The sequence below is a fragment of the Eleutherodactylus coqui genome, chromosome 6 (assembly GCF_035609145.1).
Source record: "Eleutherodactylus coqui strain aEleCoq1 chromosome 6, aEleCoq1.hap1, whole genome shotgun sequence".
Taxonomy (NCBI): Eukaryota; Metazoa; Chordata; class Amphibia; order Anura; family Eleutherodactylidae; genus Eleutherodactylus; species Eleutherodactylus coqui.
Genome location: NC_089842.1, coordinates 76,943,208 through 76,969,228, shown reverse-complemented (window position 1 = coordinate 76,969,228; position 26,021 = coordinate 76,943,208). Strand labels below are relative to the sequence as shown.

The window sequence follows — 26,021 nt, the reverse complement described above, 5'->3', positions numbered from 1 at the left end:
CTGTCACTGAGTCCGTGCCGCGAGACTGTGGGAAAGCAGGAGTTAAAAAAAAAAAAAAAAGTGGTGTGCACGGCGCATGCGGGCGCGGCACTCTGCTGGCATGTGGCGCACATCTGCCAGGCATAAAAAAGGAGATCCAGCAGCGACGGAGGGGAACCGCAGCATTTAGACAGGCAAGTATAAATCCATTTTTTGGCCTCATGCGTGTGGGAAAGGAGGAGCCCGCTGCAGAATTCTGCATGAAGAAGCGGTGCGGGCCCAAATTTCCCTATGGACATGAGGCCTTTAACTATGGTTTCCTTTTGACCGTAGAATCTAGGTGTATATGTGTTTGTCCCTTTACACCCCATGGTTTTAATTATTTATCAATAAAGCGGTTGTTTTAGGTTATTCTTCTGTAGGGGGTTTTCTGTGAATTCTAATTTAGCGCTTTCCTAAGCCTCTCTGCCTCTGTGAAACATATAGTGAGTGGGCATATAAAAGCAATGAGGGTTCTTGAACCAGTTTGTCTGAAGTCACTTTCACTCCTAGTACGCTGCAGAATATTCCATATCTGAGATCCGTTGCTTGCTGTAATAAAAGCATGCATGAACTTTTGCAAATCTACAAAGTATGTTCAATTCTACCTTTTTTTTGCACTTTTGGCTGTTTTTATGAGCCAGCAGGACGTGAACAAGGAATGCCACCCTGCCATTGTGTCCAGTATGGCGGTAGTCTTGGCTCTTGCACTATAATTATGTCCGTTGACACCTTTTCCAGCTTCCAATATCATGAAATAGTAAAAATCATGCATTAAACTAGTTCAGTCTTTCCCACCTTTATGAGAAGGATGCATGTACTGCGGTGATCCCGGCACAGAACAATAGCGCCTCTCCAGAATGTCCCATGCACTGCACTTGCAGGATGAACCTTCCCTCACGATATAAAGTCACAGACCATGATTTCCGTTGCTATTTTTTTTATAATTCCGCTCCATACGCACACAACAACAAGAAGGGACAATCAATTCATCATGTGGTACATAGAAGCGCAAGCTCTACAGATGTGAGGTCTACAAATGAGATTTAAAGCTGAAAAGACAACACTATAAAGGATCCCTGCGATCTGCAGCTTTTATTGGCCCTAATTCTGCACCAGTCATGTACTTTATTAAGTTACGGTTATATTACATATTGCTCTATGCTTCTTTTCTAAGCCGCATGCTGTTACCCATAATGCCCTGCTGATAACAGTAATAAAAGGAGGGTCATTTTCCAGCTTTGGTCCCTTTTTTTTTTTTTTCCCAGACCGTAACTAAAAACCGAGCATACAATTCATACAAGCATTACATATAATATATATATTCACACATTTCGGAGCCTGTGCATATACTGCACAGTGAGGTGACAAGTCAACAAAATCGATCAATTCATATAATTAACTAGGAGTAACTGCAATAGGGTGGAGGTGGCTCTGGCAAGGAAGAAGTTAACTTGCAATCACTTCACATCTGAGACATTATTAATGCTAGGCTTTAGAAACTTGCTCCAGATTTTGGACTTGTTAACCTTCATATTGCCAGGGGTACCCGCTGCGCACCACTTAGCCTCACCAATTACCGATGCCAACTCTTGCAGACGCCAGTCGGATTTAGCGCTAAGCAAAAAGGAAAAAAAACAAACAAAAATAAAACAAAAAAAAAAAAAACACAACGGCCAGCAGCTAGTCATTACATCTGGAGTGGTGCCCTGAACATGGTTTTCTACATATACACTACACACCACATCATTCCATCCCACCGATGGCGTCAGTGTCGCGGTACAAGTCTACGCCGAGATCGTATCCTTCTTGCTGCTCCCACTTGTAGGATCTGTATTACATTCTGCATCTCAGACTCTACGGGGGACATCAAGTGTCCGATAATACAGGAGACGATACCTGGGAAGTTGCAGGGAAAGCAAGGGGTTTGACAGATGTATATGAGTTCTGTGTATATACACTGAGCAGGTAGATATACAGCCGAGGCAATAGTAGTGAGCGAAGGGGGGGGACAGCCAATGATGTAACACTGACGACACAGTGACGGGGAATGTGCGGATCAGGCCAGGGTGACTTGTTTCTCCTCTGGGGTCTCCTCCAGAAGTTGCATAATCAGTTCATGAAGTGGCCTACAGACCTTGGCGTAACCAGCAGCTGTGAGATGGAGGAAATCAAACATGTCATTTCGAGATACAGTGCCGTCGGAGTGGACAAATCCGAAATCTACATCCAGGAGCTGAACGCGCGGAAGACGTGGAAGGCATGAGCGCAGCAGCTGGTTCACCTGGGCGTTCTTCTCGCGAGGTGGATTGGGCTTCTCTCCACGGGGTAGTAATCCCTATTAAAAGAAGAGTTACACATCAAAATCCTGGAAATATTGCTTTTTAAACGATGCCACAAGTCGGAGATCACCACTATACATCAATCAGCCAGAACGTTAAAGCCACCTGCCTAAGGGCTCATGCCCACGGCCGTATGCGCAAAACACTGCGAGTCCCCCGCAGCACTTTACACATTACAGCCCTGCTGGCAGAGACAGCGTATGGGCCGAGTATGGCACTGCACATGCCCACGAATCACACAACACAGACATGCGCAGTGTGATTTTTTTTAATGTATTTTTAAAAAATTCCCCGCTCTGTTCAGAGCAGGCATGCGTATGGAAACGCCGCTGGTACGTAATGTATTGTGTATGGACAGCGTATCATACGCAGCCCATAGAAGGGAAGCAGAGCATGCGGCGATTTATTTCTCTTGCGTATCGATATGCTGTGCCCACATGCCGGTATGCATGGATCAATGAAAGTCTATACGTGGTGAAAACAGTCGCGGACATGAGCCCTAACATTGTAAGAGAGATCGGCCCCACAAGTGTTAAGTATATAACATAGCATAACGGGCGTTTCTGGGTGCAATAATATTCATATACTAGTACAACGATTCAGCTTTAGCTAATAAAGACAGTTCATTCTGCCAAAATATTGCACTGGTACATGACTAAAACTGCATAAAGTAACTGCGTTTTTTTCGCACCCAGGACTCAAGACGTCTTAGCAGAAGATTGCATAGAAGCATCAAACTCTCTGCCAACTTGTCTTCCTCCCACAGTGGATCCCAGTGCTAGCTCTTCCCTGGACAAGTGGTGGGCACGCACCCGGCCGTCCACATGATATAAAGGACAGAGTGATTTATCAGATCAGGCCACTTTCTTCTGTTGCTTCACGGTCTGGTTCTGAGGATCACGTGCCCATGGTAGGCACTTTTCGCAGTGGACAGGGGCAAGCATGGCACTGTGATCTGTCTGCAGCCATGTTGCCTCATACACAGCGAGCTGCGGTGTCCGATGCGTTCTGACACTTGTCTATCATAGGCAGCAAAAACGTTTTCCGCAGTTTGTACTACACTACCTCTTTTGTGGGATCAGACCAGAAGGGCTCCTCTGCCCCCACCCCCACACTTCTATGAGCCCTGAGCACCCATGAGCTGTCACTGGTTGTGCCTTGGATAACTTTTGCTAGTCATTAACCACTACATACTAGGAACACCCCACTAGATCTGCCGCTGTGGGGTTGTTCAGACGACTTGCTCAGAGTATTACAATTTAACCCTCGTCAGAGTTGCTCTGATTCTTACACTTGTCCATATTTTCTGCTTCCAACCCATCAACGTCAAGAACCGACTGGTCACTCATTTTCTAATATATGTCACCTCTGATAAGTGCCATTGGGTTTTAATTTTATGGCTGATTGGTATATGTATGTGCATGATATATCTGTTGTCCAGTTGTAAACAACTGATGGCCCATCCCTGGGATAGGCCATGAATAGTAGATCTGTGGGGTCTGCCGTCTGGGACCCACTGCCTATCAGCTGTTCTCTGGCAGGTTCACTTGTGCATTGAGCCAATTTCTGTAAGAAGCAGACAACTCCATTCCCACTGCAGGCTTGGTATTACAAGACCCAGCCACTGCAGTGTGAAGAGAGCGGTCCGCTTTCTGCAAAAATCAGTTTAGTGCATGAGCACACCAGCCCAATGAACAGCTCATCAGTGGGGTTCCGGAAGGAAGATCTGAGCAGATCTACTCCTCCGTCTCTGCTCTGCTTCTCACTTTACTAACTCCCCACTTCCACTCTCAGATCACAACCTTCTCTCTTTCTCCATCTGGCACCGTAGCATCTCTCCTGACCCTCCTATCTATCGCACCTCTAGGAACCTCCAGTCTGTCCACACTAAACAGTTTGCAGAAACTATTCAGTCCTCCCTATCGCTTATCTCTCGCCTCCCCTGCGCTAACCTGGCAGTCGAATACTACCACACCACCCTCAGCCGTGCCCTGGATGAAGCGGCACCGCCCGTGACGCGAGCCGTCAAACGCAGGACACGGCAACCCTGGCTCACGTCCCAAACGCGCTTTATCCGGCGGTGCTCTAAGTGCGCCGAGCGGCTGTGTAGAAAGTCAAAGCTGCCAGCAGACTTCCTCCACTTCAAATTCATGCTTAAAACTTATAACCTAGCCCTTCACCATGCCAAACAAGTTTATTTCACCTCCCTTGTCTCCTCACTATCGCACAACCCCAAACAACTCTGAGACCTTTCACTCCCTCCTCAGCCCCAAAGAACAGGCCCCTGTGACAGACCTGATTGCTGGAGAACTAGCTGCCTACTTCAAAAAAAATAAAAATAAATAAATAAAAATCGACAACATTCGAAAAGAAATCTCTGAAAGCTGCATGGTTAGCCCAGTTTCATCAGCACTGCACCCAGCACCTTCTCGCTATCTACGCTAGAACCAACAACAGAGGAAGAAGTCTCCAGGCTCCTTTCCGCTGCCCGCCCCACCACCTGCGCTAGCGACCCTCTCCCCTCTCACCTCCTCCAGTCCCTTTCCCCAGCTCTCATTACTCACCTCACCACAATCTGCAACCTCTCCCTAACCTCTGGCACTTTTCCCTCCTCATTCAAACACTCCATTATATCCCCTCTGCTTAAAAAACCAACCCTGGACCCAACTGATGCTGCCAACTACCGACCCGTCTCAAACCTGCCCTTTATCTCCCAATTACTGGAACGCCTGGTCTACTCCCGCCTTACTCGCTTTCTCTCTGACAACTCGCTCCTCGACCCCCTCCAGTCTGGTTTCCGCTCTCTACACTCGACCGAAACTGCCCTCACAAAAGTAACAAATGACCTGATGACTGCAAAGTCGAGAGGTGATTACTCCCTACTAATCCTCCTTGACCTGTCTGCTGCATTTGACACTGTCGACCATAATCTCCTTCTCACTATGCTCCACTCTATTGGTCTAAAGGACACTGCTCTCTCCTGGTTCTCTTCCTACCTCTCTGACCGCTCTTTCAGTGTTTCCTTTGCTGGTTCTATCTCTGCTCCACTTCCTCTCGCTGTCGGGGTACCCCAGGGCTCGGTCCTTGGTCCCCTTCTCTTCTCTATCTATACTGCCCCAATTGGACAAACCATCCACAAATTTGGCCTCCAATACCATCTCTACGCTGATGACACCCAACTATACACCTCCTCTTGTGAGATCTCTGGACCATTCCTCCAAAATATCACCGACTGTCTGTCCACTGTCTCTAACACTATGTCCTCCCTTTTTCTCAAACTAAACCTCTCTAAAACTGACCTCCTTGTCTTTCCACCTTCTAACCGACCTCCCCTCAACATCTCCATTCCAGTGTCTGGCACCATCATAACCCCCAGAAGGCATGCCCGATGCCTTGGGGTCACACTGGACTCTGACCTCTCCTTTGCCCCCCATATCCAATCTCTGGCCCAAACATGCCACATGCACCTCAGAAATATTGCTAAAATACGTCCGTTCCTAACCACGGACACGCTAAAGACGCTCGTGGTTGCCCTCATCCACTCCCTGCTTGACTACTGCAACTCGCTACTCATTGGCCTCCCCCGCACTAGACTCGCTCCACTCCAATCCATACTAAATGCAGCAGCTAGACTCATTTTTCTATCCAGTCGTTATTCAGACGCCTGATGCACGATGCACGAAATTTCAGACGTGCCTTAAAAACGCACCTCTTCAGGGAAGCATACCAAATCTCCTGACCTAGTCCCTCGCCCCTCCCTATGGTGCCCCACCCTGTTTGCCTTCTAATAAATGATCTGTACATGAAATTTCCTTTTGCCTGTGTTCCCCAACCTGCACCTCCTGTACCACCCTCAACCCATTTGTGTCTAACTCAATGTATCTCACATTGTAATTGTTGCAATTGTATTGTTTTGCATTTATCCATGCCTGAAAGCGCTGCGGAATAAGTTGGCGCTATACAAATAAAGATTATTATTATTATTATAAAGGCACGCCATAAACAGAGAAACCATTTAAGCCTAGACGATGAACATAGATGCTGGCCAAGCTATAGATTTGGCTTCCCATCATTCGCATGAAGATCTATTTGATTTTGTATACAGCTGCAGGTGTGCCGCAGGAGCGGACGGCCCCCATGGGCTTCAATAGAAGCTGCGGGAGACCCGCACGAAATGGAGGATGCTGCGGGTGTTTTCCCGCACGAGCGATCCGCACGGCAGAATGAAATGACGTCCGCAGGTATTTACTTACCTGCGGGTGTCCAACGATTCACTATGAGCGCGGATCACGCGTGCAGGACACCCACACGGATTTGCTAAATCCATTTCCCTAGTGGACATGAGGCCTAACACAGTTTTTAAACTGCACAAATTGACCTGAATTTTGTGGAAAATCCTCCCCAATTCTGCTAATGTAAAACCAACCCTCAGGGTTCGCTCCCATGGCTGTATGCGTACAACGTTGAGGGTCTCCCGCAGCGTTTTACAGATTACAGCCCATACGCTCTGCCGGCAGAGACATGCGCAGTGTGGACATGTATTGCGTATGGACAGCATATCACACGCAGCCCATACAAGTGTATAGGGCTGACGCTGCGTGGGTACACAGGGAAATAGAGCAAGCTGCGATTTATTTCTCTTGCTTATCGATATGCAGTGTCTACACGCAAGTGTGCATGTAGACTCCATTCACCGCGTGTTACGTACAGGAAACAGCTGGCAATGATATAAACTTACGCTTCATCCCGCACGGCTTTTGCAGACTCTTCAACAGCCAGTCACTATACTGTATATGTATATTTGGTGCAACCAGGAAAGGAATCAAGATGAGCCCCGCTGTGTTATCATGAGGGATGCCCATTAACGAGGCAGAACACGCAGGTGACCTCTACATACCATGACAATTGTTTTCGCCTGTGGTTGCAGTGTGTTGATCAGTTTTATGATGGCTTCTATTCCACCAGCAACTTCTTCAGCTGTGTTTTCATGATTATTGGTACCAATCCACAAGACAATAACCTGAGGAGTAAGTTACATAAAAAGAGAAAATAAATAAATAGGATTGTACCAAATGACCTACTTAAGCAGCTCCCTGTGTATTTTGAGTGCAAAATTACCCAAAATCTGCAATAGGATTCTAGTACATTGCAAGGAAAAAGTTTTACAAAACCCCATTAACAAGCTGTAGACCAAAAAAAATAAAATATCGGTCATACTTTTTTGACACTGGATCTGCTTTTTATGGAGCCCGGTTTATGAGAGCCAATAGAAGACCTGTGATAAACCATGTGATGCACCAAAGACACTGCGCAGATGCCATATTCAGTGTGCCACATTTAGGCTGGGTTCACACAGGGCGGATTCCCGTCGGAAATCTCGCGGTTTGGCCGCAGCAAAAACCGCGAGACTTCCGCCGGGAGAACCGCCGCGGCGGCTTTGAAGCGGCCCGGCCGCTTGCTTTTCCGTTGCGGCCGGCGCTCCCATAGAGGAAAGCGCGGCCGCGACAAAAATAAACAAAAAAGAAAAGGTAAATAGACATGCTGCTTCTTTTGAAACCGCGGCTGCGGCGTCCGCGGTTTCAGCCGGATTTACCGCAGCGGATTAGCCGTCCCGTGTGGATGAGATGTTTGAGAAATCTCGTCCACATGGCTGGCTAATCCCGAGATTAGCGGCCGGGGGCGGATTTGCCGCGGGCGGATCTGCAGCGGCAAAACCGCCCTGTGTGAACCCAGCCTTACATGTTCTAGGAGAAAAAGCCTTGCAGAATAATATCTTTTCATCAACGCTTTGTTCAAGGTTGTGGATTATCTCCATTGAATAATGGAGATTTGCCAGTGGCAGAGCCATGCCTTGTGCATTGGAGGTTATATTAGTCGTCAGAACAGTTTAGAGATTTTTTGCAGCTTCTATAGCCTTTTAGAAAAATAAAATGTTGGCATAAAAAGTACTGCTCACCTCCTGACATTTTGTGACAAGTGATCCTTCAAAGTAGAATTTTTTTTCCCCCATCTTCTTACCTTAGGTTTTATATTCTCTAGTTCTCCATTCTGAAGCCTCCAAAGGACGTGGCGTGTTGTGTCTCCCCCAATACCAAAATTCAGTGCATGAAGTGGAGAGAATAGTTCCCTCCAGATCTGTTAAGAGAGACAAGTGTTTTACATCCAATACATTTTATATATTAAAGCCTGTGAAAACCTTTTGCATGTAAAATCAATACACACATCTTACTAAGTCCTTGCAGAAAATAAAACAGTTTTTCACATTGGGGTTTCCTTCTCATGGATTTAGAAAGCATCATACTTGGTTTGTAGGTACCCGAATATACATGTTTCTGGCAGGGAATGTTTCCAGTACTGATCAGCTGGTATCTCTCATGAACATGCACAAGCTCAGCTCCAGAGGTGAGCGAATCTACTCGTTTCGAGTAATTACTCGATCGAGCGCCGCGATTTTCGAGTACTTCAGTACTCGGGTGAAAAGATTCGGGGAGCGCCGGGGGGCGGGGAGAGGCGTGGCGGCGCGGGGGGTAGCAGTGGGGAACAGGGGGGAGCCCTCTCTCTCCCCCCCACTCCCCGCTGCAACCCCCCACTCACCTACGGCGCCCCCCAATCTTTTCGCCCGAGTACGGAAGTACTCGAAAATCACGGTGCTTGGGCAAAAAAGGGGCGTGGCCGAGTAGGCTCGCTCATCTCTACTCAGCTCCCCTCTTCTCTTTCAGAGGCTGTGCAGCATAACCACACCCACTCAATGCTACACAATTATCTCTCAGTCTATCTCATCCTCACTGACTAAGGGTTTATGCCCACGACCGTCGCGGGATACGCTGGCAGATTTACGCCGAGGGAGTACAGCAGTGGTAAACAACACGCGCCCGCTATTGATTGCATAAAAACGCATGTTTTCCCACGGTCTCCATTATACTATATTAATGTAGAGCTCCTGCAGCATAAATCAACGGAAAAAAGAACATGCAGCGTAATTTTACCGCGGATTTCCACGAGCGGTAAAAAAAAACTGCGTTGTTGGCATTGGCTGGCAGAAAAGCCATTATTCTCAATAGAACCTAATAGCTGCAGAATTCCGCCGTGGAAACCGCAGTACAAATCTGGTCGTGGGCATGAGCCCTAACTGCTGAAAAGAGCAGATAATTCACATGGGGTGAACTAGAGCCCTCTGTACTAGTAGCTTTCTCTGCACTCATCTCCAGTATCCCCTCACACTGTCGTACAGCCCTCTGTAATAGCTCACTGGAACGGGGGTGAAGGTTATGGGAGGAGATTGGAAAAAAACAACCAATCAGTTTACTATGACTGACAAAGTTTAAGATTTCAGTCCACCAGTCTGCAGAAATTTTTAATGAAGACCAAGTACAAAAAGTCTTCATTTCCAAAAACACATTGATTAAAAGGAAAAAAAAAAAAAAAAAAGTGTACATCGCCTTTAAATACACGGGCACATATGTTAGAGGCCTTATAAATACACCGAATGGCCACTTGATTGCAGACCCTGACCCTTTCATGATTGGAGCTTCCCTGTATGGAAATCAGACACATGATCATGATTCAACGTAGCCCATAAAAAACAAGCCCTCATGTGGCTACGGCGGCAGAAAATTAATTGCGATTTTTTTCGAAAGCCCGGAGGAAAAAATGAAAACTGTCTGCATAGGCAAGGGGTTAGTGTCCCATGTACACTATGCATCTGCACCTAAACATACCTTAGGCCCCTCTTACACAAGCCGTTTTTTTGTTTTATTTGGTTTTTTTTTACAGCATTTATCGCAGGGTTTCAAACGCTGTACTAAACACAGAAATACACCTCCATTGATTTCAATGGGGCTTCTCAGACGAGTTGGGAGTTTCTAATGCCGAGATTTTCGAATGCTGTCCGCTCTATTTTAGCACAATTTAGCAATCCGTAAACGCATTTTAATGATGAGGTGCATAAAAAAAAAAGCTGCTGAACACGTTTGAAAACGCTTTAAAACGCGGCCTTTTAGGCGACGCCTGTGTGAGAGCAGCCTTATCGGTTGTGAATTGTGCGGTTGCTGACTGCTTTACAATTTTCTAAAAACATATACCAAGTACAATAGAGAACAAACTCCTACAGGAAGCATGGACTCTCACCTCGTACTGCTGCAAGAGCTGCACCATGGAGTCGCCAACAAACAAGACATCCGGCTCCTTGTCCTTACAGTCCAAGACAAACCTGTTATGCTGGAAGAGCGAGGAAGAGAACACCTTATTAGCAAGTGAACATGTGTATGTAGCCAATGTATTTGACACATTACAGATTGTCGTTAAAGCTTGTCTATGAAGAGGCCAGAAGCTGCTGGCGTGATCGCCGCCGTACTAATAGCGACTTTCATGCACCTTTCCTGCATTAGCAATATGCTAGAAGCCTGATTCCCTCCCTGAAGACTGTTGTTGGCGCCGTTAGACATAAGTACAATCTGAGGCCCAAAACTCACAACCGTATAAAAACTTATCCATGTTGCATCTGCAAAAAAATTTCCATCAAAGTGCAGATCCGTATGCCGACGGTGTATGGTTACTGGTTCATTTGCTTACTTCAGTATGATCTTCGTTTTTCAGGTCCGCAAAAAGAGAAAACAGAAATGGAACTGGGCCCAGGTCATGGAAGGTGTACCTGTGCATCCCCCCCACTGATTTGAATAGGCGAGTCATCTGTAAATTGGATCACGATGGTGCATGCTGCGTTTTTTCACGTGATCCATGTGAAAAATAAAAACCTGATTTTGCCCATTGACTACTATGGATTTGTGTGCTGTCCGATTCCAATTGGCTGTAAGCGCTGACGCAAAGACTGAGAGTGGCCTAAGGCACATGAGCGGGTTATCGAACACGTGCTTGTGGCAAGCTTTTTACACACGACAATTCCATAACATTGTACAGGTCAAGGTTTCACCAAACCCCATTCACCAATAACGGAAAAAATTCCTCTGCAGATTCAGGTCATCTCACGGAATTCTGGCCAGAAGCACTTTTTCAGTGTCCCGCTGTTAACCCCTTAGTCCTCACAGGGATAAGGGGACTCTCCGAGGGTTTCGTTAATCCCTGAGGGTAGTCCCCTCATCACTGAACACTGTGCAGAGACGAAAGAATCCCCTACCACAGCTATGGCAGAGGATCACGATGCTATCTCATTGCTTTCAATGAGGCCGGCGCTGCTCCCACCCCATTGATAGTAATGGGATGAAGGCGACCCTCGCAGGGATTTTCGGGGTAGCGCTTGAAATATAAGCCCTCCCCTAAAAATTAGCCCTAGTTGCTTAAAAAAAATAATAATAATAATAAATCACCTCATCAGCGCTGTCCAGCTCCACCTCATCTTCTCCCTGGCTCCCCTACACTGTTCTAAAGCATTTTCTTTTGGCTGGGGATTTAAAAATTCCAGCCTCTGATTGGCTGAGCGCTGTGACCAATCAGAGGCAGTACTCAGCCATTTATTGAATGACACCTGAGCACTGCCTCTGATTGGTCACAGTGCTCAGCCAATCAGAGGCAGCACTTTCAGGGGCCTGGAATTTTTAAATCCCTGGCCAGAAGAAAACGCTTTACAACAGTGCAGGGTAGTCGGGGAGAAGACGTACTAGAGAGGTGATGTATCTTTTTTTTACATTTTTTTCAAGCAGCTAGGGCTTATTTTCAGGGAATGGCCTTTATTTGCCCCCCCCCCCCCCCCCGAAAATCCGTGGGGGTTGCCTTCATACCATTGCTTTCAATGGGGCGGCAGCAGTACGGGCCCTATTGAAAGCAATGGGATAGCATCGCAGTTCTCTGCCACAGTTGTAGCAGGGGAATCCCATCATTACTGAACACTGTAACAGTGTTCAGTGATGAGAGGACCTTCGTGGTGCAGCTGCTCCAGTAAATGGGCAATGTTTCATGCAAAATTTTGCCCGTTCACGCGTTTTCAGCTTATGCGAGGAGCGCATTTTTTGCACATAAGTGCTTAAAAAAAAACAAAAAAAACAACAAAAAACACACTTGTCTGACCCTTAGGGTGCGTTTACACATAGCTGGTTTGCTGAGGATTTTGGGGCAGATCTGCACCAAAAATAGCAGCAAATCAGCTATGTGTGAACGCACTCTAAAGCTGCCTTCACGAAGAGCAGAAATGCTGTCAAATTTCCGCAGGAGGAATCTCCATCATGTGTTGTGGAAAAGATCCGCAAAGAATCTGCATTTTAGAAAAATGCTGTGGATTCTGAATCCACAATATGTCTCTTTGTGCTGCAGAATTCAACCCTTGGAATAAAAGGGTTAAATCCCGTATGCAGATCCACAATTAAAAAGGCGTCCAAATCGACACCTAAACGATGCGGCTTTGGCCACTGCAGATTTACAGCTGCAGGTTTTCCCTTGCAGAGAGCCCACAGTGACTCTGCGTCTTGCCAAGGCCTCGGGGTGCTCTCTATTGATAAAACCCATCGAAAATTGGCCAAACGCAAATCGACAAAGAAGGTCAACTGGCGCTCGTTCACATCTGTTTACACACGGGCAGATGTCTGCAAGAGACGCATCCTTTTCAATACAAATCGTTCGGTCCCCGTAAGGTCAGCATTGCCCGGCTGGACGCCTGCCTGTTCATATGGAAAAATGTGCAGCAAGCATTTATAAACTTGCTAAAAAGCCACAATTAGCCAGTGAATGAGACTCGTTCCATCATCAGCTGGTAGGGATTTGTTTTATACGGGCAAACCTTTGTGCCCAACCGTCAGACCATTGAAAAAGCCCTTTTCTGTGATGGGTGATGAGGTGCGTTAAACTTAAAAACGTACAAAAAAAAGAGCAGACAGCGCTCGAAAATGGCAGTGTTAAGAGACCCCACAACCAAGCACTGGTCTGCGAGGCCCCATTGAAATCAATGGTGGTGTTGTATTGCAATTAGCGCGGCATTCAGGACACCACGGTAAAAAGCTTTCTGCCTGTGACCGGTGTAAGGCCGGGCTCACACAACCGGATCGAGGCCTGCAGCAGATTCCAGCTGTAAGCCCCACCAGTGACCCTGCGTACAGCACAAACCTCGATTACGTATGGCCGTCTAGGTTCGCGGCAGTCATGTGCAGTACAGGGTTTTTTGTTTGCATTTCTCACGCCGTTGCATAGCGATGATGTGGGTCCGACACCTCCAATGACTTCAATGGACAATGTCTGCGCAGATTCTGCGGCAAAATAGAGCATGCTGTGATCGGGCAACGGGGAAGCTTCAGATCCCTGGGTGTTTAACCCCTTAAAGATGCGGCCCTCCCATCCCCCCCTAATTTTCATTTTTTCCTCCCCTTATAAAAAAAATCATAACTCCTTTGTTTATCCATTGACGTCGCTGTCTGAGGGCTTGTTTTTTGCGGAACGAGTTGCATTTTTCAATGGTGCTATTTAATGTACAATATAATGTACTGAAAAACGGTTAAAAAATTCTAAGTGGAGTAAAATGAAAAAAGAAACAAAAAACGACATTCCACCATCTTTCAGTGCGTTGTTTTTACTTTACTGTTTTTTGTTTTTTTTAAAGACATTTAATTTTTTTCAGTTACTTTCTGCTGTCATCTTGTGCGCGCCATAACTTTTTTATTTTTCCGTCGACGTAGTTCAGAGAGGGCTCATTTTGTGCAGTATGTCCTGTATTTTCCGTTAGTTCTAATTCGGAATACGTATGACTTTTTGATCGCTTTTTATTGCGTTTTTTCTGGGAGATAGGGTGACTGAAAAAGTGCATTTCTGGCTGTCTTTGTTTTTTTTTCGGATGACGTTCACCGTGCGGGGAAAATAATGCGCTACTTTGATCGATCGGACTTTTATGGAAGCGGCGATACCAAATATGTATTTTCATATTTGGGATGGCTTGATAGGCAGTCTCTCAAGGCAGCCCTGGGGCCTTTCAGAAGGCCCCCGGCAGCCATGACACCTGCACAGCTCCCTCGATCTCACTGCGGGGTGGGGGGGACGTACGGGACCCCCGAACATCATTCGGGGGCTTTAAATGCCGCATTTAAAGCGTTAATAGCCGCGATCGGCTGTATGCAGAGAGGTCGCCCCGCGATATCATCTCGTGAATCACAGCCCAAAATACCGCACTCGCCTGTGTGATGTCAGCCTCAGGCTATTCTCACGCAAGCTGCTTCTTACCGCAATTTCAATAGGGGAGACATCGCCGTGAAACTGCTGCGATTTGGAACGGCTTTCTTGGAACACGTGTGAGCGTGGCCTGCGGGTGCGTTCAGCAAATCTGCTGTGGATTTTGTCACGGATCTACAACAGATTTCACCCTTTAAATTAATTTAAAACTGGGTGAAATCTGCTGCAGATCTGCACCAAAATCCACAGCAAATCAGCTACGTGTAAACGCACCTCAGCACCTTCATGAGCAAAATGACACCTCGTGGAGTTAGAGAGGTTTTATCTGCCATAGAGTTCAGCAGGTGGCGAAGGAGCGGCTCACGATGCACCAAATCTAATAAGTAGCTTGTGCCTCACAAATAAGGGACTCTAGATTTAAGGCCCATTTACACGTAATGGTTATCGCTCAAAATTTGTTCGAACCAACAAATGTGAGTGAAATCGTTCAGTGTGAATGTGAAAAAAAACAAAACAAATCACTCACTTGTCGTTGGCTTAAAAAACCTCACTGGCTCGCGGTCTTCTCGTCCTGCGTAAACCATCACCGCTCAATGCTTCCCATAGGAGGTTAAGCGCTGAGCGAGAAGCAGACAAGAACCCCGTGAGCCGGCGGCAATTCTTTCTGTCTAAATGCTCTGCAGGAGCGCCGATGACCTTAGCCGTGACGTCAGCACTCCCGCAGGTGATTGAAAGACTGTTGGCCCGTGTAAAAGGGCCTTAAGATGCGCCAAGTGTAATAAGACCAACATGCAAGACACCAGATAAATGTGCCCAATGTGCTTATTTGTGAATGCCATACCTGAGACAGCCAGCGGTCGTCACCCTGTACGTCCTCAGCAGCATGAGGGACAGCAGCAGAGTTTGTGTCCCCCTGACTCATTATGTAGAGAATTGGACTGCAAAGAGAAGAGAACGACATTATTCATCCGCTTTACACCTTATTCACACAAGAGCGCCCGATTGTAGTGCATGAAAAATGGACCGCCTTAAATGCGTGTGTACGCCCATGTGACAGTCAGGTGTGTCGCAGGGATCCGTTTTTTTTTTTAGTTCTGTGTGTAATCTGTGAATCATCCCAAATTTCTTCTTCATTAACAAAAAAAACCCTTATTTCTTTTTCTACAAATTGCATAAGCAGTGAAAAATGGCACGCAAATAGAAGTCCATCGTGTGCGAGAAGTTTAATGATAACAGGACATAACAGGTTTATTGTTTTTCATTGCGTAGATTCAAGAGCCGAGGCCCGCTTCAAACATGGTGGGTTTGTATCAACTGACACCCGCCAGAAAAGGCCACAATCAGCGCTAGTTCCAATCAGAGCTGTTGGACAGCTTAGATGCGGCAGGCAATGCTGAGCGCAGCATATAAGGCGTTAGCCGGGGTGGTTCCTCCAATAGCTTAGTCCTCTAGAGAGCCCACAGCTCCAGAGCTACTGTGTATAAAGCCTATAAAAGGGACTTTTTCAGTTCCTATGGGATACATAAACTAATGTTATAGACTGATAGGAGCCGAAGAGTTGACTCTCAGGATGCAACACTCATACTTTACCTCCTCGCTGTTCCCCTGCTGCAAGCAACTACTTATGGGAGCGCACATAACGAGAGGACTAGGGAAGCATGCAGCAGAAAGGTCATCTAGGAGTGTCAGATCCCCGCTTCAGGGCTTCAGTTCCTTTGAGCTGACAAATTTAGGGGGCATAAAATCAGCGACCGCGGGCGCTACGTGTTCATTATGCACCCACAAGCTTTATTGGCCAACGTCAGTCTAACGACTACTGCAACATCAGTCAGCAGAAAAAGGGCACGTGCCAACGCTAATTTAGAGGGGTTTTTTGGGCAAATTCCACGCTGATCGTCCGGTCTGTTGTCAAAAGAGTGGCGCCCGATGTCATCAGCGTGGAAGCGACATGGAGGGCCTCATTCGGGGGCCTATTGCATCCCGCCCCCGAAACGCTTAACTGTAACAAGAGGCGGCGCGTGCGAATAGGGGCTAATGTCACCACGGAAAATCTGGTTCCGACACTGTACCGTAAATCTACTTGTACGCTGGAGACACAGGGCAGCGATGTGACACCGATCACACCTCCCTCCGTGCTACCATACAGAACTTACCAACAGTGACTGCGCCAGCCAGACCCCGCTGACTTAAGGGGGGCACCCAGATCCCTGCACACTGCCCACACTACTCCTGGACAAAGTAGTGCTGCACCAATTCAAAAGTGACTGTGCACTGGACACCGTACAGCGCCCCCCGATGCAGTGCTCATTGTATGGCGTCCAACCCACCGATGCCACAGTCACTGTATGCACCCCACCCCCCCGGGTGCAGCGGGCACTGTACGGCGCCTCCCCCCGGGTGCAGCGGGCACTGTACGGCGCCTCCCCCCGGGTGCAGCGGGCACTGTACGGCGCCTCCCCCCGGTTGCAGCGGGCACTGTACGGCGCCTCCCCCCGGTTGCAGCGGGCACTGTACGGCGCCTCCCCCCGGTTGCAGCGGGCACTGTACGGCGCCTCCCCCCGGTTGCAGCGGGCACTGTACGGCGCCTCCCCCCGGTTGCAGCGGGCACTGTACGGCGCCTCCCCCGGTTGCAGCGGGCACTGTACGGCGCCTCCCCCCGGTTGCAGCGGGCACTGTACGGCGCCTCCCCCCGGTTGCAGCGGGCACTGTACGGCGCCTCCCCCCGGTTGCAGCGGGCACTGTACGGCGCCTCCCCCCCGGTTGCAGCGGGCACTGTACGGCGCCTCCCCCCGGTTGCAGCGGGCACTGTACAGCACCCCCCTTGGTTGCAGCGGGCACTGTACGGTGCCTCCCCTGCTTGCAGCGGGTACTGTACTGAACCCCCCCAGAGCAGTGGTCACTGTAGGGTGCCCCCAGCGTGGCAGGGACTGCAGCCACACACGGCTGCTGCATGCAGGGCACTGTGCACATTACAGGAGCGGCGGCCCTCCAGGCCTCACAGCTGCCATCACACAGAGCTCGGGGGGCTGACAGCCCGGGATCCCGGGACCACCACCCTCACCGTCTCGGCCATTATGAGGGAGGGGGGGGGCCGCGGCTCCTCCACCCGCACACAATGGACGCGCCCACCGCTCCCGCGCTCACACCCCGCCATCATATACCTCTATATATAACTCATCTGCAAGAAGAGACAATGCCACGTCTCATGACGTCACTCACTCGGTTCTCCGGTAGCTCCACCCCTTCCGGTCTGAGGGTCCCCGGTTGCTTCCCGGTTACGTCTCCTGCTGGCGCTACCGTAGAGGCGAAATCCTGGAGGGCTAAAGGACCTCTGATGACGTCACGCCCACGTGACCAGGCTCCTGTGTGGGAGGAGCCATGCCAGAGTCGCTGGCTAGTGGAGTTTTCCTGGGTTGTCCTGAGCGGCAGCGGGAGGAGAAGCGGCTGGAGAGCTGCGCACGTGTGCTGTGGGGACTCCGCAGGACTAGCATGCCGGTGCGCCGCAGACTGGCCGTATGTGGGCTGCCCACCGCTATGTAACCTCTGGGCCGGTGCGCGCCTGCGGGTCAGGAGCCCGGCCACGGATGCAGTGTTGGTGCAGCGTGTTACATGCACAGGAGCCACCTGCATATAACGCGCAGTTAGCATGTAAGATAAACCTCCTGCACACGGTGCATTGTGGAGTCTGCGGTGGGTGTCCGCCTCTGGACTCCGCGGCAAATACCAGCTCATAGCGTGCAATGGCAGAATGCCATCCCACGAGTGGACATCGATTGCAATTTTCCACTTGCGGAGAAGAACTTGCTGCATGCTGCTACACACAGCCGGCTGTCCGTGAAGTCTATGGAAGCCGTCTGTCCTGCGGCTCTTCTGCAGTGAGCACCGGCGCCTACATTGCAGAGCAAATGCACGACGGAGTGCCAGCGGGCACATCACAGCATTGGACTGGTACGCAGAGGTCACCGGCTGGGCACGGGGTCAAAATCCTCTGTGGGAAACCCGCATGCGGGGTCCGACCCGCCCGTGTGCAGGAGGCCATAGTCTGAGGTCTCATGTCCACGGGCACACATGGTTTCCAAGTGTGGAATCCCGCAGCCATGAGGCCTAAAAACCTTTTCTTACCCGTGCGGTGCGGGCTGCCTCGTCCACAGTCGGATCGTCTTTCTTCTGCACTGCGGATGCGCTGGATCGCTCGCATGTGGAGTGCTTGCTTTTTCTTGTGAGCTCCTGCTCTCCCGTGGATCCGTGGCACGTCCACAGTGACAGGTGCGGGTGTGCCGTGGATCAGACGTCTTCCATTGACTTCAATGGAAGCCGTCTGCGTAGGATCCGCAGAAAATGGAGCATGCTGTGATTTTCTCCTGCGTGTGCGATCTGCCCGCCGGGGAAAAAATGATATCCACGTCCTTGAAATAGTTTTGCAGATGCTGATGCATCCCTATGGGCGGCTAGAGGTGTGGATCTCCCACAAATCAAATCTGCCTGTGAACATTAGGGGGGCCTCAGCTGTAGGTAATTTTCCAAAAGTTAACCTTTTGCTGCTCCCGCCTAAACCTGTTCCAATCAACAAAAAACAGGGCTGAGTGAAACTTCGGCCCAATCAGACAACTACTAGGCGACCCTCAAACTCCTTGAAGTTGGAACATAGTATAGGCAATGATTAATTCTGTTCCCAAGCGGTATACTCTTGCCTATCTCGACCATTTTCTTCTTAGGCCTCCTGTCCACGGCACGCACGGACTCTGAGTGTGGAATCCCGCATTGAACCCGTGCGTACCCACATCTATGGGACATTTTCTCACCTCTCCGGATCCAGCACATGTCTCCTCCATCGTGGCCAGATCTTCTTTCTTCAGCACGGCGGATGTGTCCGGGCACACCAGCTGGCGCATGCACAGTGCCTTTATTTCTTTTTTGAATCTCCTGCTTTCCCGCGGGATCAGCGGTATGTACGCAGTGTCAGCTGCGGATCGGATAGCTTCCATTGACTTCAACGGAAGCCATCCCTGCAGGATTCGCAGAAAAATGGAGCATGCTGCCATTTTCTGCCGTGCGTGCGATCCGCACACTGGGAGAAAGTTACATCCACATGCTTTTAAAATAGTTCGCGGACACTAATGCATCCTTACGGGCGGCTTGATTTGCGCATCTCCCACGCATCAGATCCACCCATGGACTTTGGGCATTAGAGAAATTTATGTGGACACATCCAGGCAACCCCAGCAATTGTCTAAAAACATGTTTAAAACACAAAAAAAATGTTTAGCTGAAAATAGGTAAATGGAACACAACATTGGCTTCAATAATGAATTATTTCTGTTTTTGGCAAGCACTAATAGCTGTGATTACCGGGCATAGATATTTAATGGTGAAGATGTGACCACTCGACTCCCACACCAAGCCTGAAAATGGGGGGTGCACATTTGCTGGACTCCTGCCACACATTCAAACAGCCAGCAAGGGGTAGAGAGTTTAGCAGTCATGCTACTAAACTCCCTCCCTTCTCTGGCAGCTGTAATAGGCTCCCATAGAAGTCTATGGCAGCGGTTGTATCTGTCCGGGAAAGAGAGTTCCAGGACTATCTTTTCTGTCCAGCGTAACAGCGCCCATCTGAAATGCGCTGTCTTGGCCGGCAGGGTGCACAGTGTTAAACATAGAGGACCATGTGAAAGGTAATGCTGCCGTTAATGGCGACGTTACTTTGCACGTTCATTTGCACCTCATGCAGCCTTATTGTGCGAAGTGCAAATCACATAACCTAATTCACGCATAAGATAATTGTATGTTAAATCAATTGTAGCGCCGGCTTAATTTAGTAATAGCAATGCTAATTAAGTCAGTGAAAACTTGCATTAATTTCCATTACTAGTGCTTACAAGTGATAACTTTTAGAAAGTTGAAAAATAAGTGCCACTCTAGTGGACATTGGGCTTTAAGGCTTGGGTGTGCTGGGGTGCAATGCTCTGCATGCATTGGTCTCTCTGGGTGCACAGCACTGCAATGCCCGGGGTTTCTGAATGGGCTGAGATGCAATGCTCTGCTCCAGGTATACAACATCTGTAAAGCAGCAGAAAAAGTCTCACCTCGTCTTATCCACTTCAGCTTGCAGCATATATTTCACATGCAGGAGTATACTCACATACTTCATTAACCACTCGATCCGGTGGTGTTTATAAGTAAAGCAGAATCAATCAGGTGGGAACTTTGAAGTGCCGTGAATAAAAACTCCTTTTATTGTAGTCTGTGCATATAAAAGTCACAGGTTCAGAGGACTAGTTTCAGCTCCTCATGAGCCTTGATCACCTCAGTGATCAAGGCTCATGAGGAGCTGAAACTAGTCCTCTGAACCTGTGACTTTTATATGCACAGACTACAATAAAAGGAGTTTTTATTCACGGCACTTCAAAGTTCCCACCTGATTGATTCTGCTCTGCTCCAGGGGCTGTAGCTGCATTGGGTTCTAATGCTCTGCATGGCCTGTGTACACTAGGATGCATTCCCTGCAAGCTTTGGGTGCACTGGGATGCAATGCTCTGGGGGCTGCGGCTGCACTGGGATGCAATGCTCTGGGGGCTGCGGCTGCACTGGGATGCACTGCTCTGGGGGCTGCGGCTGCACTGGGATGCACTGCTCTGGGGGCTGCGGCTGCACTGGGATGCACTGCTCTGGGGGCTGCGGCTGCACTGGGATGCACTGCTCTGGGGGCTGCGGCTGCACTGGGATGCACTGCTCTGGGGGCTGCGGCTGCACTGGGATGCACTGCTCTGGGGGCTGCGGCTGCACTGGGATGCACTGCTCTGGGGGCTGCGACTGCACTGGGATGCAATGCTCTTGGGGCTGCGACTGCACTGGGACACAATGCTCTGCGTGCCCCGGAATGCACAGGGTGACATCTGCAACAAAAACCACATATAAAATATGCGGCACTTAAGCGATATCAGCAGTGAATGCCCGCTGTGAGATGCGCCCTCTGCTGCTGTGAGGCGGGAGATGCGCCCTCTGCTGCTGTGAGGCGGGAGATGCGCCCTCTGCTGCTGTGAGGCGGGAGATGCGCCCTCTGCTGCTGTGAGGCGGGAGATGCGCCCTCTGCTGCTGTGAGGCGGGAGATGCGCCCTCTGCTGCTGTGAGGCGGGAGATGCGCCCTCTGCTGCTGTGAGGCGGGAGATGCGCCCTCTGCTGCTGTGAGGCGGGAGATGCGCCCTCTGCTGCTGTGAGGCGGGAGATGCGCCCTCTGCTGCTGTGAGGCGGGAGATGCGCCCTCTGCTGCTGTATGCTCTGTGCACGGGGAGATACATGTACAATATTGCGTCACTGTAGGTCGCCATTACTTGTATTCCCCACCCGTGACATCAGATTAGTCATTAAAAAATCCACTTTTAACCCTTCTATGCCGTATGTGGGCTGGATTGTAGTTCCTGCATCCCACCCTACATGTACACTACTGGTTTGAGGAGTCTCAGAAGCTGAGCCCCCAGTAACTGCTTTGGGATCGCAGCAGCTGCTGGGATTGGACCCATCTAGGATCATCTATATGTAGATATAGGGTTACTTTAGATGCCACTGTCATTGTAGACATGTAGGGTTTGGAGAAAGAGGAATCTGCCTCCATCACCACATTGTCACTCCTGCAATTGGTTCACGTTATGCTGACGGTTGCCATGGCAAATAATGGTCTTCTGGTCTGTCATGTAGAGGGCTCACACGAATGTAATTTAATTGCTTATTGTGCGCGCAATGTACGCACGCATATTACACAGTGAATGGAGTCAATGAAGGTACGCTGATTTTCATCCATTCACTGCATGTTTTCATTGCATATGTGTGACGCAATGCTGCTTAGAGACAATAGAGTGAAAGTTAAAAAATAAATAAAAAAAGAAGAAACCAGAAAGCCAGTGCATGGGATAAGTACTGCAGTGTATTATCTTAGTGGTTAAACCACAACATCTTCAAGCGGATGCATATGGGCTCACACACACTAGCATTTGGACTTTTTCTCTCTGTTACGTTTTTGGAACAGAGTGACGACTCAGAATAGGGGATAAGTTGCTGGTCGGTAGGGGTCTAGCTGCTGACACCCCTGTCAAGATCGAGAACAGGAGTCCCGCTGGTGCCACTTGACTATTTTCATCAGCCCCGTTGAAGTGAATGGAGCACTGACTTCCCATGCGTGGCCAGCACTCCATACTCCAGAAGCAACCCCGCATTGACAGGAGAGCCGGACATGGGAGTTCCATTCATGAGATCGACACAATAGTGAGACTGCCCCTGATCAGCAAGTTATCCTCTATTCTATGGATAGAGGATAGCCTCACATCTTGGTATAACCCCTTTAAACGGTTCAGTTTTTACCATCATTGACTTCAATAAGTTTTTAAAAAATGAAAAGCAAATTAAAAGCTTTCAGTTTCCTTCATTCTGTTTGGTTTCCTTTTTTTTTTCTTTGACATAACAAATAGCACAGTCAGCAATCTATTATTCCTGTAAAGAACCTGTCCTACCTGTTCTGTGGATCATCGGTGGTTATATAATGTATAGAGGGATAGATAAAACAAGCATGATGATTATGTTGCTACCCGTGTATATGGATACATTATAGAACTATTGTGTGTTTGTGTTTCTAAAAGATAAAGATTTTTTAGTAATGCTATGGTAGTTAAATCGGTGGTAGGCGTCACCATGCCTGAGGAAGAGGGTGGACCCTTGCGTTGTAGCTGGTGTTCCTAGTACAGCCTACCATACTTGTCTACATGTGCAAGATGGACCAATTTAGACAATGCAATTTAGCACTATGGTGATTGTGATCATAAGTATATGCACTATGTAATATCGATTATTATATACTATCATTATATAAAAGTGTTTACTGAAAAAATACTTGTGCACATATTCATGGCAGACTAGCTGATATACCCCGCTTTGCCGGAGTTAACTTGGTACAGGTATCTACATGTTAATCGCACTGAAAATTTTATGAAGTCAAGGTTAGTTCAGAGGAACGGAAGAATAAAATATGTATACACATAGAGGAGTGTTAGATTCTCCTCAGACTGCATGTACCGATGTCCCTCTGCAGAATGTGCCACCGCTCCCACTCGCCACTCTTTTTACCATTAAAGGTAATGCCTCTTTTTATTCAAATTTACCCCCAGACTGGAGGTTGCAGCCCCTTCTTAGCCTTAAAGGCATGCAATCCATCCCTGTAGTCCGTGGCAGCTTCCTTATGTACTTTACAGCCTTTCAGTATGTGCACAAAGTGTGTCGCTCTATATGTGGAAGTGATAATGCGTAAGATAGACCTAGGCGAATTGGAAATCGGGGTGAAAATAGGTGGAAGAAACATCAACAATCTCCGTTAGGCAGATGACACAACATTGCTTGCAGAAACAGAAGCAGGTCTGAAGCAGCTGAAATGTAAGATTAAAACTGAAAGTGAAAAATGAGCCTCTATCTGAATTTAAAGAAGACTAACATTCTGACAATTGCAAAAAATGGCCAAATTCAAATCAAAATCGACAATAAAGTCATAGTATGTGTGCGAGACTTCATCTTCCTTGGCTCAAAAATTGACCAGGCTGGAGAATCTATGCCAGAGATAAAACATAGGATAGCATTGGGGGAAGGGCAATGCTAAACATGGACAAAATCTGGAAAACTAAACGCAGGATAGTGCAAACCATCGTTTTCCCCATAGCCATGTGTGGTTGTGAAAGCTGGACTGTGAAAAAAGCTGATAGGAGGATTGATGCGTTTGAGCTGCGGTGCTGGCGTATGCCCCGGATGGCGAGAGTAACAAACAAAGAAGTCTTGAATCGTATAAGACCTGATATATCACTGGAGGGCAAGATGACCGGATTCAGACTCACAGATTTTGGCCATGTAATTGTTAAGAAAATTGTAGATCAATGTATCAGTTAATTGTTCTTTTATTGCATTGTAGACTCGAAAGATATAGTATGATGCTAGTATAAGTAGTGAAGGGGTTAAACAAAAGCTTTCTATAGCTGTGCATGGTACTGGGACAGACAGACAGACAGACAGACAGGAGATAAGTCTCCCAGACCCCCCACCCCACCCCCTTCTTGCATTCCTTTTCACTGAATTCATAACGGTTTCATTCTATGCTATAGTAACACCTTAGAAGGTGTAACTTATGTTAATCATTTTATCTTCAGCCTATCATGTATTATTATTAATCCTTTCCAATCCAATTTGTATTCTGGTTTTCCTAAGGGGCTTACTCTTTTTCTGCCGTTATACAATGCTGGTATATGCTGGCTAAAGCCAGTACTGCATGAGGTGACACGTTGGATAGGCTCCGACAGCAGAGAGACTGGCAATATACAGTAAGAGAACCCCGACGGATGTCTTCCAACATCGGAGCTGTACAGCCTTAAATCATAATGTCTTTAGACATCAGAAAATGGATTGGAAAGGGTTAATCGTGGAGGTATATACTTTTCCTGTGATATAATTTATGATATATAAACTACATACACCTTAAATTAAATTAGAAATTATCTGATACCGCACAGGTTGGTGTGATATGTATTTCTCCTGGGTCCAGACTTCTATACGAAATCTGGGAGTGTCTTCTCTTTGATAAACACATAAATTCTCCCTACAGTAATGTGAGCAGAGTCACTAGAATAATTTAAAATGCTTGGACAGATCAGTGGCAAAAGAAGACCCGGCCACCAAAGGATACGATGGCTGATACTAGCATGGATATCACACAACTGAAAGAAGCAGTGCAAAACCGAAAAACATGGAGGGAGCTCACCTTTAGGGTCACTGAGGGTCGTAAACGGCTATGCCGCAGGTACAGAGGACAGGTAGAGGGAGGGAATAACTTGAAAGAGAAGTGGAGACATTACCCCTAGGGGAACTGATGGGTATCAGTGAGGTGTTGAGATGATACTAAGTATTTCTTGGAGAAAGAAGTGGGAGACATCATCCTGAGAAGGAAATGGAAATTTCAGCTGGAAGAAATGATGCTGCTAATGTGTGGGGGGAGCAATTATATATCTACCCTTTGGTCCCCCCATTGCTTTACCCCATAGAAAAAAGTAATAGTGAAATTACGAAGGGTACAATACGTGTTTTGGCAGTCTGTTCACACAGGTAAAGTTCCTTTAGCTTCTTTGTTTAAATATGAAAGCCCCATTTCAACCTTCTCCAGCTTTGTCCTCACTTGAAAAATTCAAAATCCGTATATTTTTAGTAGATCAGGCTACAGAGGAATTAGAGCTCATGAACTTGACACTGTTTTCACCACATATCACGCGTCTGTTGCACAGATGCGTGCTATGTGGTGCATGGAGTCAGTGAAAGCCAATGGACTTTCAATGATCCATGCATACCGGTGTGTAGATACTGTATATCGATACGCAGGAGAAATAAATTGCAGCATGCTCTTTTTCTTCGCGTACCATGCAGCGTGAGCTCTATATACTTGTATGGGCTGCTTATGATACGCTGTTCATACACAATACATTGCATATGGGAAGCGTTTTCATACACATTCCCACTCTGAAATAGAGTGGGAAATAAAGAGAA

The 26,021-nt window shown here is 47.9% G+C and overlaps 1 protein-coding gene across 1 annotated transcript; it reads right to left on the bottom strand.

Moving 5' to 3' along the window:
- Positions 1 to 1,094: 1,094 nt before the first annotated feature.
- PAFAH1B2 (platelet activating factor acetylhydrolase 1b catalytic subunit 2) lies at positions 1,095 to 17,837 on the bottom strand. The gene is made up of 6 exons (XM_066607005.1): positions 17,682 to 17,837; positions 15,304 to 15,400; positions 10,488 to 10,577; positions 8,379 to 8,495; positions 7,258 to 7,380; positions 1,095 to 2,356 (listed from the first exon to the last, which is right to left on the bottom strand). Exons 2-6 carry the CDS (start codon positions 15,382 to 15,384, stop codon positions 2,078 to 2,080), a joined length of 690 nt encoding a protein of 229 aa, XP_066463102.1. The 5' UTR covers positions 15,385 to 15,400; positions 17,682 to 17,837; the 3' UTR covers positions 1,095 to 2,077.
- Between the last annotated feature and the right edge of the window lie 8,184 nt (positions 17,838 to 26,021).

Excerpts from the sequence above, each read along its gene's own strand:
- PAFAH1B2 (XM_066607005.1), bottom strand. The coding sequence starts at position 15,384 with ATGAGTCAGGGGGACACAAACTCTGCTGCTGTCCCTCATGCTGCTGAG. Across the intron at positions 7,381-8,378 it reads TAGAGAATATAAAACCTAAG|GTTATTGTCTTGTGGATTGG; the intron begins GTAAGAAGATGG and ends CTTACTCCTCAG. Across the intron at positions 2,357-7,257 it reads AGGCGAAAACAATTGTCATG|GGATTACTACCCCGTGGAGA; the intron begins GTATGTAGAGGT and ends TTCTTTTAATAG.